The sequence below is a fragment of the Mytilus trossulus genome, chromosome 7, assembly GCF_036588685.1.
Source record: "Mytilus trossulus isolate FHL-02 chromosome 7, PNRI_Mtr1.1.1.hap1, whole genome shotgun sequence".
Classification (NCBI taxonomy): Eukaryota; Metazoa; Mollusca; class Bivalvia; order Mytilida; family Mytilidae; genus Mytilus; species Mytilus trossulus.
Genome location: NC_086379.1, coordinates 20,288,604 through 20,306,619, shown reverse-complemented (window position 1 = coordinate 20,306,619; position 18,016 = coordinate 20,288,604). Strand labels below are relative to the sequence as shown.

The 18,016-nt window shown below is 33.8% G+C and overlaps 1 protein-coding gene across 1 annotated transcript; it reads right to left on the bottom strand.

The window, feature by feature from the left end:
• Positions 1–300: 300 nt before the first annotated feature.
• On the bottom strand, positions 301–17,678 carry LOC134726230 (uncharacterized GMC-type oxidoreductase Mb1310-like). The gene is made up of 11 exons (XM_063590631.1): positions 17,537–17,678; positions 16,310–16,521; positions 14,019–14,208; positions 11,607–11,735; positions 10,694–10,815; positions 10,064–10,231; positions 7,725–7,875; positions 3,400–3,542; positions 2,693–2,867; positions 1,377–1,602; positions 301–523 (listed from the first exon to the last, which is right to left on the bottom strand). Exons 1-11 carry the CDS (start codon positions 17,676–17,678, stop codon positions 301–303), a joined length of 1,881 nt encoding a protein of 626 aa, XP_063446701.1.
• Between the last annotated feature and the right edge of the window lie 338 nt (positions 17,679–18,016).

Below are 18,016 nucleotides of genomic sequence, written 5' to 3'. Positions count from 1 at the left end.
TAACGTGTACACCTTTTTTCACTTTGACGACAAGTGTCATTGGTACATCCATCTATATAAATATGTTTTTTGAATGGAGTTTACGCATTAAACCAATGATACAAACCATTGATGTATCCTTTTTTGTCACAGTTATTATACATCAGTTAATTATGGTTTGTAGTATGTCTCGTATAAAAATAAACTTTTGCATTATATCTTGAAAATGGTTGAGTAGAATAAAGGACAAGTTTGTTTGATGTTTCGTTCATTTTTTTATTTTAATTCTTAAGACAAAGATTCTGATTGCTTAAATATAAATCAGTGATATCTCATATGTTGTTTTGCATATTTAACATATCTTCGTTGATAATTTCTGGCACGTTCACCTTTATAATCATGACGGTGGTGACCACCGTTATCTTGTTTGATAATGTCTGCTGCTTTCTCTCCGATCATCATGGTTGGAGCATTTGGATGACCAGATGGTATGTTTCTCATGACAGATGCATCAGCTACTCGCAAATTCTCGATTCCAATTACCCTGGATAATTCAATTATAAAATTACTATATTGTAGTTGTTAAAATGTAACGTATATTTCACTGGATTTCCAAATTTGCACAAAGGATTCTGATTTATAATCAACGATTTTATTCATTCTGTACATGTTAAAGGTTGCTTATTAATTTAATTTAAGTTAACCTTATTTTGGTTTAGTTACAATTTAAACACAATTTTGGTTAAATTGCTCTTTGGGTATTTTGGGATGTTTAAGGTGTAATACCACCAAATCATGGTACGTCACATCCAGTTGCATACGAAAGTAGGTCTAAAAAATATGCCCTTGAATTTGACCGTTTTAGGTAATTAATCCTACATTTTATTGCAGTAAAACTATTTCTGCGTCATAAACATATGTCTTGGGTATTTCAAAACACCATTATTTTTTATTTGTGATTTCTAAAGAAAATTTTGTAATCTTGAGGTTACATGGTGACTAAACCTTGTACACAGATAGAATAAGGGGAGAAATTTGATTGGTTAACTTCCAATGATGGTTATTTTCTTATATGCAATGAAATGTTATGTGAAACTTTTTCTATAGAACTGGACAGTATAAAACTTTACTCATGCCAAGTATTTTTTTATTTGAAACAAAGATAAATTCTGCACAATTTTTTGAAAAGTGCAAATTTAACAAAGACTAATAGGGGAAAATCAATGGTGGTATTACACCTTAACGTCCCTGTTTTGCAATTGATAAAGTTATTTCGGAGAGTGGCTTACGCTATAAATTAACATGAAGACTGAATGTTTATTGTTTAAACATATAAGATGATGTTACGATGAGAATGTTAAACTTATAATATATGTATTTAATAGGGATACATGTACCTCAAACGTGGATCAACAACAGCAGAGCTGTCATGTGCTGATCCTATTCTACATGTTCCAACAATATGACCTGCTGAGCCTAAGAAATGTCTACCAATACACTTCCAGTAGTTATCAGAATCAAAGATACTGTCATCGCAATGTCCAGGTGCATCGTTTCTTACCAAAGTAGCACCAATAGATTGCCAGGCCTCAGTCTGTTCTAACGATCGCAGAAATCTCACACCTAAATTAAATGAAAATAGAAAATCACTTAGCAAATGGCAAAATCAAAAACACAGAAAAGAATGGAATTAAAATGTCATATTCATGATATTTGGGACTTATCTCTGGCATTTCCATATGTAGAAAGTGGTAGGCTTGACCTGATTTTATAGCTATTTACCCCTAGTATTGTATAGCAGTCGCATACTATTCCTTGATCCATATAGAAAACTTTTATTTCTTTTTTTAATTATCACAGTGCTGAAATCTTTGGGCAATTTGAACCAAAAATGGCAAGTAGTTCAAAACCAACTAACAATTCAACATAACTTAAAAAGACAGTCGACTCACTATACAAATAATCGCTATTATAACTCTGGGGAAAAGAGGAAACCGGATCTACTAATAAGTTATCACGACAACATCCACATTCGACTTCTAATACCATTAAATTACCCTGAAATGTTAAAGGACGAATTATTTTCGGCATTAAAGGAGATGTGGTAGGGTTGCAATGACACAAATATCCACCGAAGTCAAATAAAAAGGATGAAAGGAAATGTTACGGCATTAAAAAATGAGAGAACCCTATACCATATAGTCGGTTATAAAGGTCTCCGACATGACGAATAAGATACAATTTTATTTAGTAAAACCAAAATTGACTACCTTATTTATGTTACGCTATCAAATAGCACAACAACTATTCGTCAAATAAGAAAGCATGGCCGAAATGAACAGTATTTATATAAATTTTGATACATCTTTTTTTTTAAATAGAACGGAAAGACTTTACATGCTTAAATAAATATCAAGACCTGATTTAGTCAAACTAGATAAAGTCTACAAGATTCCTCATATTAAGTAATATTGTCTTTCAACGAAGATATTGTCCCTTTATCAGAAAATGTTAAATGATTAATGTTGATGGCAAATATATACAAAGGACAAAACATTATTTATTCAAGTTTCTTTGTTAGATACGCAAGACCACCTCCGTTTGTTATAAATCAATTTCGAAATTGCTAGATACGCTATTTAGTAATTCAATCCTCTAATCAATAATACATTTTTTTTTTTGTAATTCATATATCATGTTCATAAAGAAATACCTTTTACAAACATGTCTATGTCGTCTGCGTGGGATAGGTATCTAGGATCTATTACAGGATATTCAAATGGGTTTTTACTAGCCAGTCTTATTTCCCCAGTACTTTTCGGTGATTGCGGAAACAATACAACTTGGAAGCTAGTTGAGTTGGCGCGTCTAATAAGTTCTGCGCGAATCTGAAATATAGTTATACTTATGGAACATCATTACGTCTGAAACTTAAGAAAGTTTAATCTTGTATGTATGAAACGATATCAGCAAAAATAGAAAATGGGAGGTAGACTTAACAATATAAATACAAAGTAATTTGTAACTGTAGGCTTAAGTTAATGAACTGTTGGTTTATGAATTTATATAACTCAAAAATCAAGTTTAGGCCTTAATTATTTTGAATTTTGTATTTAACATAAAGTGAAGCTTATTAACTTTGCATTTCAAAGAACAGGTATTGCTATACCTATTATATTTAAATTCCTATTTCAAGCAAATTACAAAGTTGAGTTGTTGTTTTGTTTTTTTTTTAAATAAAGATACACTTGTGGCATATACTTTCACATTTCAGACTGGGTACATACATTTTCTAATGTACAATAAGATGGATTAAACTTAATTTATTGGTTAGCTAAACTGTATAATAGTAGCATATATTTCCATTATATTGACAAAACTTTGTAACTGTGTATACGTAAAAGCATGTAATTTTCCTACCACATCTTTTATCGCTGGGTTGCTTGCAGCCCCACTTTCAAATGCACTTTCTAGAAACGAAAGCTCTACATCAGGTATTTTTCTTTTTGGACGACTTAAACTTTCAAAGATCTGCCCAGCGGTCCCTGTGGATGAATATATCCCTGCAAAGAATAACAAAATAACATAAATGCATACTAGTTCATAATCACATACAACCGGTGCAGCAAGGTTCAACTAGAGCAACTATCGTATGACTTTAAGGGAAATGAACGAAAAAAGACACCAGTTCTGTCGAAAGTTAATAACATTGAGCTAAATGTGGTATGAATAACACATGTGTGTACTATCTCTCACTACGTTCGGTCAAGAACAAAAACAAAACAATAAGATTCAAGAAGGTATGAAACTAGCTACAACCTTGTTAAAGTTTCTTTCCTGTAAACGTCATTCTGACAATCAACAAAGTCTTCAAAACCAAGTTAACGCCGTGTTCACATCATCGTTTGTTTACTTCATAATCTAATCATCTGTATCTTGTGTTTGTTAACTCTATATGCTAGTTAAAACATAAGTCATTTGCCGAGTTATTGGTTGCACTTGAAAAGAAACGCGTGATTATTTTTGCGTTAATGTGTTCTGTAAACTTATCAAAAAACTTGTTTCCCTTCAACGCACTTTTATTTTTACTTATAGGTGTATCAGGGAACGGGATTTTCTCGTGTATTGAAGACCAGTGGTGGCTATCTACTATTGTCTGCTCTTTTGCCGATTTTTTGTCTCTTTGACACATGTCTTTTTACATGCAATATCAGATTCTTTATAGATTATGCATTAGAAATTATGTGTGACAAAAGGAAACATATTTCATAGAATTAAAGATTAAATCTGAGAACAGAGCTCTTATAACATGCTTTTTAGATAAAAGAAAGAAAAAAATGGGGTCACCGAACTTCATTTCTTGCTACATCTTAACTAGAGGCTCTAAATAGCCTGTGTCGCTCACCTTGGTCTATGTGCATATTAAACAAAGGACACAAATGGATTCATGACAACATTGTATTTTGGTGATGGTGATGTGTTTGAAGTTCTTACTTTTACTGAACGATTTTGCTTCTTACAATTATATCTATCATGAACTTTGCCCATTAGTAACAGAGAACTATATTTGGTAAAAATTTACATAAATTTACCAAATTAATGAAAATTGTTAAAAATTGACTATAAAGGGCAATAACTCCTTAAGGGGTCAATTGACCATTTAGGTCATGTTGACTTATTTGTAGATCTTACTTTGCTGAACATTATTGCTGTTTACAGTTTATCGCTATCTATAATAGTATTCAAGATAACCAAAAACGGCAAAATTTCTTTACAAATTACCAATTGGAGGGCAGCAACCCAACAACCAGTTGTCCAATTCATCTGAAAAATTCAGGGCAGATAGATATTGACTTGATTAACAATTTAACTTCTTGTCAGATTTGCTCTAGATGCTTTGGTTTCATAGTTGTAAGCAAAAAACTGCATTTTACCCCTATGTTCTATTTTTAGCCGTGGCGGCCATCTTGGTTGAATGGCCAGGTCATCGGACACATTTTTCAAACTAGATACCCCAAAGATGATTGTGGCCTAGTAGTTTCAGTGGAGATTTTGTAAAAGATTACTTAGATTTATGAAAAATGGTTAAAGATTGAATATAAAGGGCAATAACTCCTAAAGGGGTCAACTGACCATTTTGGTCATGTTGACTTATTTGTAGATCTTACTTTGCTGAACATTATTGCTGTTCACAATTTATCTCTATTTATAATAATATTCAAGATAATAACCAAAAACAGCAAAATTTCCTCAAAATTACCAATTCAGGGGCAGCAACCCAACAACCGATTGACCGATTCATCTGAAAATTTCAGGGCAGATAGTTCTTGACCTGATAAACATTTTTATCCCATGTCAGATTTCCTCAAAATGCTTTGGTTTTTGAGTTATAAGCCAAAAACTGCATTTTACCCCTATGTTCTATTTTTAGAGGTGGCGGCCATCTTGGTTGGTTGACCAGGTCACGCCAGACATTTTTTTAAACTAGATACCCCAAAGATGATTGTGGCCAAGTTCGGATTAATTTGGCCAAGTAGTTTCAGAGGAGAAGATTTTTGTAAAAGATTACTTTAATTTACGAAAAATGGTTAAAAATTGACTATAAAGGGCAATAACTCCTAAACGGGTCACATGACCATTTTGGTCATGTTGACTTATTTGTAGATCTTACTTTGCTGAACATTATTGCTGTTTACAGTTTATCTCTATCTATAATAATATTCAAGATAATAACCAAAAACAGCAAAATTTCCTCAAAATTACCAATTCAGGGGCAGCAACCCAACAACCGATTGACCGATTCATCTGAAAATTTTAGGGCAGATAGATCTTGACCTGATAAATATTTTTATCCCATGTCAGATTTCCTCAAAATGCTTTGGTTTTTGAGTTATAAGCCAAAAACTGCATTTTACCCCTTTGTTCTATTTTTAGCCGTGGCGGCCATCTTGGTTGGTTGACCAGGTCACGCCACATATTTGTTAAACTAGATACCCCAAAGATGATTGTGGCCAAGTTTGGATTAATTTGGCCAAGTAGTTTCAGAGGAGAAGATTTTTGTAAAAGATTACTTTAATTAACGAAAAATGGTTAAAAATTGACTATAAAGGGCAATAACTCCTAAATGGGTCAACTGACCATTTTGGTCATGTTGACTTATTTGTAGATCTTACTTTGCTGAACATTATTGCTCTTTACAGTTTATCTCTAACTATAATAATATTCAAGATAATAACCAAAAACAGCAAAATTTCTTCAAAATTACCAATTCAGGGGCAGCAACCCAACAACCGATTGACCGATTCATCTGAAAATTTCAGGGCAGATAGATCTTGACCTGATAAACATTTTTACCCTTTACAGATTTGCTCTAAATGCTTTGGTTTTTGAGTTATAAGCCAAAAACTGCATTTTACCCCTATGTTATATTTTTAGCCGAGGCGGCCATCTTGGTTAGTTGACCGGGTCACGCCACACATTTTTGAAACTAGATACCCTAATGATGATTGTGGCCAAGTTTGGTTTAATTTGGCCCAGTAGTTTCAGAGGAGAAGATTTTTGTAAAAGTTAACGACGACGGACGACGACGGACGACGGACGCCAAGTGATGAGAAAAGCTCACTTGGCCCTTCGGGCCAGGTGAGCTAAAAGGGGTAAATTCACAACAATTACTAAAAGATAAATTAAAGGAGTTTTACTTTGCTTCCTAAAATTGAATGGCCAACGTAGATACAAGTATCTCGTCTTAGGGAGGGATAAATCCTACTTTGTAAAGAATCACTCTGATTCAAACAAAAAATTCTCTGAAACCGATATTATCAAAATGCTTGATTTCTTGATTGACAACATATTTGCTACATTCGGAGGACGTGTTGTTCAACAGACTGTCGGCATCCCAATGGGAACAAATTGTGCCCCTCTACTTGCCGATTTGTTTCTTTATTATTATGAGGCTGACTTCATGCAGGAACTTCTTAGGAAGAAGGATAAGAAGTTAGCAATATACGATATTCCCGTGCTTACATTTCCTATCATGATTTTCTTGATAGAGGGTTACTGCTCACAAGGAAGCTATTAAACCAAGAGTTCCAAATGGTGAAGTTGAAATCATCCCTTCATAAATTTTACGGACGCCATCACGAGTTGTTTGACCGTTATGGAATAACCGTTTCACAAATGATATCGGATATGTTCCTTAACGAAAGATACCAAAGGGACAGTCAAACTCGTAAATCAAAAAAAAACTGACAACGCCATGGCTAAAAATGAAAAAGACAAACAGAAAAACAATAGTACACATGACACAACATAGAAAACTAAAGAATAAACAACACGAACCCCACCAAAAATTAGGGGTGATCTCAGGTGCTCCGGAAGGGTAAGCAGATCCTCCTCCACATGCGGCACCCGTCGTGTTGCTTATGTGATTACAAATCCGATAAAAAGTCTAATGCGGTAGGTTTTATTCATGAAAGGGAAGGGGATTGTAGTTACGACGTAAGGAACATATCCGATATCATTTGTGAAACGGTTATTCCATAACGGTCAACCCGTGTCATGCCAACAACTGCTTTAAAAAATAGAGAGAAAAAAATGTGTTTAGTTCATTTGTGGTAATATCATTTTGGCTTGGCTCGGAACGTTTGCGTCCAGCCATTGTGCTTTTGTTCTGTGGAATAACTTAGAGTAATGCTGATGTATCTGGATATTTAATCTGTAATATAGATATGTTTAACACTACTCACCTTGCTTATTTAAAATGTAGTTAAGGATTTGTTGCGGGTCAGTCACTTTCATTCTGTTGATATTTATAGGTATGTTTATGTTGTATTGAAAGGTCGCAAACATATGGTCTTTTAAATTCTGTCCAACTGGCAGATCAGCTATCACTGGTATCTGTAGACAATCATTTAGGCATGCTGTTATCATATCAGTTTAAAACAAAAATATAAGCTATTTATACACAAACCACCAACAACGGGGGGGGGGGGGGGGGGGGGGGAGAAGAAGAGAAAACAGACCATATAAACAAACACATACATGTACATTTTAAAAGTAACATGTTTTTTGCACTTAATGCTTGCAATTAACATTTCCTGAAAATAAGCTGTCGCATCGGCCGACATGTTAAACATGTTAAAAAAAGGCAACAGTAGTATACCGCTGTTCAAAACTCATAAATCCATGGCATCGGCATGTTTTTAATATGCCTGTCCAAAGTCAGCAGTTCATACTTTGTGGCATGCTACTATATATTATATTTGATTTTTCTTAATGTCATTTTACATTGTTCAAACCGTTTGGTTTCTTGTTTAAATTGTGATCAATTTGTCATGTTGAGAAATTTCATAGCATTTTATGCGGTATGAGTTTTGTTAATGCTTCAACTTGTACGATGACAAGACACGGGGTAGCTGTTTACCTTCTGTTTATTTGGTTTCAACTGGAGAGTTGTCTCATTGGTAATCTTACCAAATCTTCGTATTTATAAAAAGTAGCCAGTGCAACGGAAGAATTACCATTGCATAACATATGATTTTTATATATATATATATAGCTTTGATGACTGAATATCAATATAATGACACAATAGAAGCACTGGCTATCGGACTAACCGATTTGTTTCTTTCTATCACATGATAAATACTATTTTCTTGCTAAATTAAATTGTTTATAATGTACATCCTTAATAAAAAGAGCAAAGTTAATGATGCTTTGTCTATTGAGCATATAATGCGTTCTCAGATGTATAGGACATTTATAATTAGTTATCAAAGGTACGAAGATTATAATTTAGTACACCAGACGCGCATTTTGTCTTTATAATACCGGCGTAAAACATCAGCGTGTTTGCAAATCATGTATGCTGACAATTCGCTAGTAAGTTGGGATGCATTCAACCTGTCAAGCATATCTGTATAGTGTGCACAAAAAGCTTTAGCATGTATTTTGTGTACGAGAAGCGTACATAAGTGTGTATTTGGCGTTCAAGTAATGTATGTTGGCGTATGCTAGGTGTTTGTCTTACGTAAATGGAACGCACGCTACCAAGGCAAAGGGTCTCTTAAACGTATTTGAGACGCGTGCCGTTCTTACCTTTGACGTTCTATTATGGGGTGTTTGTTACAAACACACCCGCATACGTTTTAGTCGAACGATCCCGAAGTGTATATAACGTGCCTAAAACGTGTCGCACACTTATCTGTAGCGTTTTCAACGCGCTTGTAGTGTATTTTTTACACCCGTGTAGCGTACAGGTAAACGCTAGACACACGTTTGAGCTGATTCAAATTTCTTTGCTGCATTTAAATTTCCCCGAGTTGTAGCGTTCACCAAGCGTAAAACTTTATATTTCGACGTACTTCAAATGTATGCAAAGCACGTTTAACGATTGTTAAGCGTTCCTCTGGCGTGCAACGAACGTACATCGATTTTGTTCATTTTCTCTGTACGTTTTGTAAACGCTGGTTTATACTCAAATGTGTAACGCCGGTATAACCCTCATCAGTAAATCTCATATCAAAAAAGTAATAAAGCCAAACAAGTACAAATTGCAATAATTACTAGAGCATTGATGATTCAAAATTCAATTTTTTTTACCAAATACGGCTAAGGTACTAGTAATCTATGCCTGGGATGACAAAATACTAGTTATTCGAAAAAATTCAATGTTTTGTAAACATGAAATTTATAAGAATGACCACATAATTGACATTCATGTTAACAACGAAGTTCAATCGACTAGGCTGGTGATAACATCGGGGACGAATCATCCACCAGCGGTAGTATCGAGCGACTGTTGTAATTATTTATCAAAGATACCAGGATTATAATTCAGTACTCAAGACACGAGTTTCGTCTACATAAGGTTCATTGTGACGCTTATATCAGAAAAGTTATACCGCCAAACAAGTACAGTGTTGAAGAGCATTGAGGATTATAATTACAAAAACGATAAAATAGTTGAAAATGTTTGCCAAAATTGTCGTTCAAGGAGCCCTGAGAACATTTGCAACTAACTGGATTTTTTTCCATTTGTGCTAGAGAGGTGTATTACAAACCTAACATGAAATTAAAACAATACCTTCATGTTTTGTAGATGTTCACGAGGTCCAATTCCAGAAAGCATTAGTATGTGTGCCGACCCAATAGTACCTGCTGAGAGTATTACTTCACGCCTTGCAAGAACCTCATGTTTCTGTCCGTTCCTAACAAACTCTACTCCAATAGCTTTCTTGTTGCGTATCAAAATCTAGCCACAAAATAAAGACAGCATGCTATATAATGAATGCGTACAACACACTTGTGTTTTGGATCTTTCAAAGCCGAATATTTATAAGCCAAGCTAGCATCCTTATTACATATACCCGTGACGATTAAGAATTAAGCATATTTAATGGTTATATAAAGCGTAGTTAAATAAAAAAATTAATATAACAAAAAAATTAGAGATTTTTTAGTATATCTTGTTTTTATCAAAATATGGTTGAAATCGCTAGTAAAATATACCACATCAAATATTTCGAAAAGCTATGACCATGAATAACTATGAATAATATTTTTATAACAATAGTATTGTGCATTTCCATTTCATTGAATTGGATGCGTTTTAAGATATAACGTGTTTCTAAATGTGTATCAGTAGACTTGAAACAAGTGTGGATGGGAAATATCAATTACTGAGTCAGCATTTTAGACATTATGTTTATATTACCTTTGTCACATGTGATCGTAAATTAACTTGTAAGTTGTTTCTCGGCAAGGCTTTTCGTATATACTTGTTTGATGTACTGCATCTTTTTCCGTCACGTGTATTTATTTGAGTCAGACAGTAGCCTAAAAAGTGTGACAAATAAACATAATAAAAGTTTGTATTCAAACGCAAGTTTAAAAAAAAACTTAAAGTATCAAAGTTCTATGAAACAATTTGCTTTGGTGAAGGGAGGTAGAGGTGAAGGATTTCATGAATTTGGTTTAATGTAGAACACGTGTTGCTAATAATCCACCAATATTTGTACAAAGTCAGGAATATTACAGTTGTTATCCATTATGTTTTTGAGCTTTTGGTTTTGCCATTTGTTAATTGACTTTCCGTTTTTTTATTTTCCTATGTGTTCTGTGTTTAGATTTGAAAGAGGATTGCTTGTTCGTTCAAAAATGTGTGTTTTTTTTCGCATAAATGGACCAGTTTTCATGCGATGTAATGGAGTTTGATTTACCTTCTGGAATATGCACCAATTTAAAAGATAAGTTAATTTGTAAAATGCTCCAGATGTGGATCTTTTCTTTCTGCTTTCATTTTTTTCTATTTGTCTTTGTCCAAAGTCTTTTTTTTTATTCATGTTATAAGCTTTATTTTTCTTTATTCTTTCTTTTTTGATAATCAATTTTTCTGTAGATATGGTCCATTACTCTCTCTTAAGTTCACACTATCCAGACCCTATTGTTAATATTCAATAACCATTACTATTCACACTTTTTTTTTATTTATTAAGAGCGCAATGCCTTACTCGTGATTATGTTTTCAAATAGACTAATGATTAGTATACATATGTGGAATTCAGTCAAATGAATACATATAATTACCTCGGTCACATGATTCAATAGAGAGACATATATTCACCCACCTATTTGGTTATACCCGTTACAGTCTACAAATGGAAGTCCAAGTTCTTTGGCTGCTACTCGATGAAAGAAGCCTAGCTGTGAATTTCTGTCGTCATTTAATTCTATAGGCCCATTTTGTCCTCTTAAATCTAAAACATTTTTTTATTAAGATCAAATATAATTTCCTTGCTTGTATTTTGGGGTTTGTTTTCAGATTTTAGATATTGGCTTTAAGTTCCTGTGGTTTTTGTTCACAGTTATTGTGTGTCTTGTTTTTATTACAGGTAAAAAATTGTAACCGACGACCTCTATATTTTCTAGCTCAACTAAAGAAGTAGATCCAGTAGGACCCCTTATTAGCCCCAAAATCATAAACCAGAACCCAGCAAAACGCATTAAAACCAAGAAAATGACGCCACATCATTAAAATGATACACACACAGAAACGAACTAAGCATTAGACAAAATCCGATGCGAATAACACATATAACATAAAAACTAAATACATGAATTTTGGATAGAAAGGTACCGTGACAAGTCTTATAATAATATGAATCCACTCAAGTATAAGTGGAAACAAACGACACAAAAGAAAAACACCGCTAGAATGTAACACACACAGAAACGAACTATAATATAACAATGACCATATTCCTGACTTGGTACAAGACATTTTTAAAGACAAAAATGGTGGGTTGAACCTGGTTTTGTGGCATGCGAAACTTCCCTTTTTTATGGCCATGTAAAATATGAAAATGACAACACAACATTACAGGACTACAATACAAATAAATAAGAGAACACAATTTACAAAGAAACACACGAATAAAAGCTAATGCGGGGTTCACACATTGCCGATTATTGCTCCCGTTTGAGACCAGACAGCAATACGATATGAAAAGTGAAAAAGTCGGATTGGTATCCTCAATTATCTGGAATGTCCTATCATTGCCTGAACGCATTCGTTTTAGTTCGTAACAGATTCCTACGGATCGGTAAGGGTCTGAATAGTTCGGCAAAGCATCCCGACAGTTAGGTGCGTCCCGTAACATTCGGGGCAACTCAGCCGATTTTGTCTAATCGGATTACAATCGTGGCTATGTCGTGACAGATTCTGCTGTATCGGATCGAATTCCGAACAATGTCTTGTGTATTCTGGACGGTGTCCTGTGGAACGGGAATGATCCGGAGTAATTTTTCATAGCTGTTTTTCTGCCGATTGAGTCCAGATTGCATCCAGATCTTGTCGATTGCGAACCGTTTTTGCCGAAACCTTTCCGAAACAGTCCCGTTATTAATACGAAATTCGTCAACGATACCCACGTCAGATTCCCGACAACTACAGAATACAATACGACTGAGACCAGACAAAGCCGTTTGCAATGCGATAGAGCGGACCGTGATAGGATTACGTTCCGACAGTACCTGATCATCCCGAATATGCCGACAGTTTTCGAACAAATAACTTCCGTCACTGTCTGATCTCAGTCGGATTACATTCGGTAGAGTCGGGATGCAGTCGTGACAGACTCGGTCGAATTTTACCTGGCGAAAAATACAAATCGGATTAGAAGCGGATTCAGAACGGGATTATCGGGACTTATTCGCTTAGAAACGGTTGAATATCGGTGCTTCCTGAACACTATCTGATTGCTGTCGTGATCAAATTATTTTTTTTTACAAATTTTAATTTAAGCTTGAATTTCCATCCACGATTCACAGGATCTTGATCAGACTTTTAATAAATTTTAATCGGGAATGGTCCTTTCAAGAACGGTAGTAAAAATCGTGAATGTGTGACCCCAGCTTAACAAAAGGCAACAGGTTTAAAATTTAATACGCCAGAAGTGCATTTTTTCCACACAAGACTTACTGGTGACGACTAGATACAAAAGTTTGAAAGCCGAAACAAGTACAAAGAAACGAATCGTTTATTCAGAATTACAGTTTATATAAAAGACATATCAGTGAAGCTCAAATCAATCAAATCAAAAACACCAATAAGTACAAGGTTGCAGAGCATTCAATAATTAGCATTTGTTCAAAACTCTAAAGCAATCAATTATCCGAAAAAATAATCCTGTTCTTGAGATATTTTTTCATATTAAGATAAATTCGTATTCGGTCCAAGGACCACAATCAAAGTACCTTGACACAAAGTTAGTGTTCGGACATTTTTAAAGACTACCGAATAAGTAAATTTAAGACAGATCAGCTACATGATTTAACTTCTGAACCATTACTGCATTTATTCAACTCAAATTTTGACAACTCTATTAGAACAAGACTTGATCTAAATATTGATCTAGGCTTTTAACTGTTTTACAAATTCTTTAATGCTTTCTTCGAGCGTCATTAGTTAGGCCTATAATCAATAGCGTGTGTAGATAAATGAAGAAATTATTTTATATATAAAAAGAAATCGCACATACTTGAACCTTTATACGTTGTTCTTGTCACATCTTCTAACTTCTTAAAGTATGGCAAAACACCATCATAACCCCAACCAGTTGCCCCTTCGCTTTCCCAATTCTCATATACTTCAGGACTTCCTCTTGTAAAAGTTAAAGCATTTGTTGACGAAGAACCTCCTAAAACCTTTCCTCCGCTAATGCCTGCCACCTTCAACATATAGTGAGGTTTGTGTTAACTCCTTGAATCATTAATAGTGTTGTCTTTTTTTTAATAACATTTTAACTTTATTTAATACACATTTTCTCTTATTATACATGATGTCAATATTAGCCTTTGATATGTTGAGAATGTTGACTAGGTTATTCTAACTTATAACAGGTTGCATAGAACATTGATCAAATAAAAATGTACAAAGCTTTAGTACAGAACAATACATGTATTATTATAATGATTCTTTGAACGATATGATACTGTTTTTATAACAAACAAAAACTCAAATTCAATTAAGAGAAGAAAAAGTATCATTCCAATTATTTATATGTTTTGATCAGTATTATAGCATTGAAAGAAGTCTGGAGAGAGTTTTGTATCCGGAAGTATAACCAGTAGTCAGCACTTTGTGTTGACAAGAATTGTCATTTACAAAGTCATTATCTAGTTATTTACGAAGCTACTACATGCCCAAAATGTTATGCAGTTTAGAAGACTCAAAGAAATATTGGTCGCAGAATATATATATAGCCAGCCCAGTGGTTAGCTATTTGAGTTGATATGGAATTTCATTGATAAATTCATTTTCTTCAAATATAACGTTTGTTTGATTTTGAATTTTACTAAACACCAAGGTTCTACTCTCCCCAAGCTTAGATGACAATAGGAATAGTATATCCTTTTGAGACATTTTCATTAGCAAAACATGACGTAATTAAAAATTACCACAAGACTGACCAATTATTTTAATTTTATGACCCAAGAAACAAAATGACAAAACACAAGATTTAACCTTGAAATTAAGATCAAAGGTCAAGGTCATTCAAGGTTATGATATTAAATCACATTAGTTAACTGGCTATGCAGCAATGTATCAAATATCTTAGATATACATATAAATTATTTTACTCTCTGAAAAAAAAAATTATGGATTTTTGTAATTATCTCCTTTTGAAAGGGGCAATTTTTGAGAATGTCTGAAAATTTTGTTTAGTCAAATCCCGTTGACTTTTTTTACATTTTTGGATAGCGTAAACAATATTTTCTCATGAAGTAATAGTATTTTTGACACAAGCCCTCTACTTTTAGTATATCAAGCATGAACAAAATTCTCATAATTTGGTATCAAAATATCCTTAATTACATGCTTTTTGAAGTTGGATAAAAAAAAATCTTTATAATAAGAACTGATATAGGTACCATTCAATTTTGTTCAATACATGTTATTCTTTCAGTAGTTTGTTGTCATTGTATTGCCTGTGAAGCTAGAAAAATTCTGTCAACATCATAAAACCTTGCAAAATTAAATATTTCCAGTGTAAAATATCTCCCCAAAGGGTGTTGGCTGGTTGCCATGGCAACCATGTTGATGATCAACATTTTGATATGTTTTGAGTTAGCATAATGTTTACATAAAGTATACACAGTTTCATGAAGTTTCAGTACCATGCCTTGACAGGCTGTATATATGAAATTTTGGTGGTTACAGAGAACTGGTCTTAAATGGTATTTTAAAAAATCTCATTGCGAATGTATTTGCTGTAACTTTTTAAAGCCTTTTCTGTAACGAAAAAGGAAAGTATGCTAGATACACTAACTGGAAATCTGAAGATAGGATTGAAGCTTTAAATTTTCTCCTGGAAAACATATATGAACGTTTCGGCAATACAATGTATCCGCAAGTAGTAGTATGCACATGGGCACTTACAACGCCCCTTTAATAGATTTATAAACAAAACATATCGTTAATCTCTCCATAGTGTTATGATTATCGTACCTTGACGTTGGTCAATTTATTATTGACAATGCATAGGATTCAGGATTTTTAAAAATAAGCGTATTCCAACAGATAATATACCGCCGAGTGCAGCAATTCGAAATCCTTTATGAACTATTTTTGCTTTATGAAATCGTGAAACACATTATATAGTATGAGTTAAGCCATCAGAGGTGGGGAGCAGTGGCGATTAATATATATGCCGCCTGAATCTTCCACTGATGTTATATTACTAAATCGTTTACCATCTAGAAATAAGAAATCAGAGACAGTCATCCATGCAATTGGACAGCATAATAGTCTGTCAAACAGCATACATACCGGATTTTTATAAGCAAAAAGTGAATACTTTTGTGGTATTGTGCTGTAGCTCCAATCTTTTTCCGAGCCGAAATTAGAAGTCCATATGAACGGTATTTGTGTTGAGTCATCAGGTTCTAAATCAGATTTTCCAGCTTCTAGTAAAAGGACTGACGCTTTGGAATCTTCAGACAAACGTGACGCCACTATACCTCCAGCCGACCCACTACCAACTGATATTACATTATATAAATGATTTATTATAGCTATTTATCTTTTCAGATTTAGTTGGCAGATTTAAGTTTATTCGATAGATTGTTGCTTCTTATAAATAATGTTTAGTGAGAACAATATACTGACATAAAAAATAAACATCGAATATAACTAATATGTTATTTTCATATTACATTTTAAAGACAATCAATACATTTGTGTAGTTCATGTTTTGAACATGATGATCATATATGATTTAATAGCAGTCATTTACATGCGTACATGACACTATGCAAATATGGCCCCTTGAAAAGATGAATATCCAAAAATGTTAACACGGGAAGGTTATTTTAAAGAGGGCGAAGCAGGAAGTGAAACAACTTTTAAGGGTTGACAATTTTATATATTCGTCGATTCTAAGGGCCAAAATTGTTTTATTTTACCGAACAGTGGAAGGGCCTTTTGAACGCTTACTATATTCTTTACATAACAAACACAAGCTGACCTTTGAATATACATTTGTTCTAGAATTTTCAACGCAGGTGGAATCTTTTTGTAAAATATCGATGGCCCTGAAAAGGACCGTTCATAAGAGATATCATCGGCTGCTGGCACTCTATTCAGGTATCTAATAATGTTCAAAGCCTTTCTCCTCGTCTCACGATCAGGGCTTTCAGTGTAAGGTGTTCATGGGAGATAACTCAAGTGAAAATCTAGAAACTCTAAAGATTATTCGCCTGGGAATAAAAGGTCTATTCGCAGCTGGTGTAAATTTTAAGGGTTATTCGTCCTTCCTTGCAATTAAATGCAAATTAACTGTATTATTCCATGTCACGCGATAAGGTGTTACCCAATAGAACTGTTTGAAATATATGTAAGGTATAAAAAAAAACATCATTATGCCATTAATCATGAACGTAGATCTTACTAATATTTGATAATGTCAGACCTATACATTATCATGTTTCGCGCAAGACTAACTTCTGAAAAGAGTTCTTTTTATATTAAAAAAAGAGAACAATTATAAAACCTTACCAACTATGTAATCGTAAACCTTCTTTATAGGCTTGTCGAATATTCCAGGTGGATCTACTTCTCGTTGCGGAAGAATAAGTGATAGAACGTAAATTAGCGATGCAATCGCCGAATTACGTAATATTATTTCTCCAAAAAACATTTTACCACAGATTCAGTAGTTGCTGAAGACAGGAATTAAACTACAAAATAAAAGTATAGATCAACATTATTACAGTCATTTGAAGTTGAGCATGCACCTAATAAAGCACTTTATGTGTCAATCTGTTCGCCTAACTCGGCGGCTGTGCCCTTTTATGTGCTGGTTTATGTTGTTTTATGTTTTCGTATTTATTCTGTAGTTAGTCACCACTTCGGTGTAAACATGTATATCTATTATATAATCTTTTTTATAAATTTACTGTTTGCACAATTATGAATTAATCTACATACTAAGAATGTTCTTATCCCAGGCAAATAACCTTAGCCGTATTTGGCACT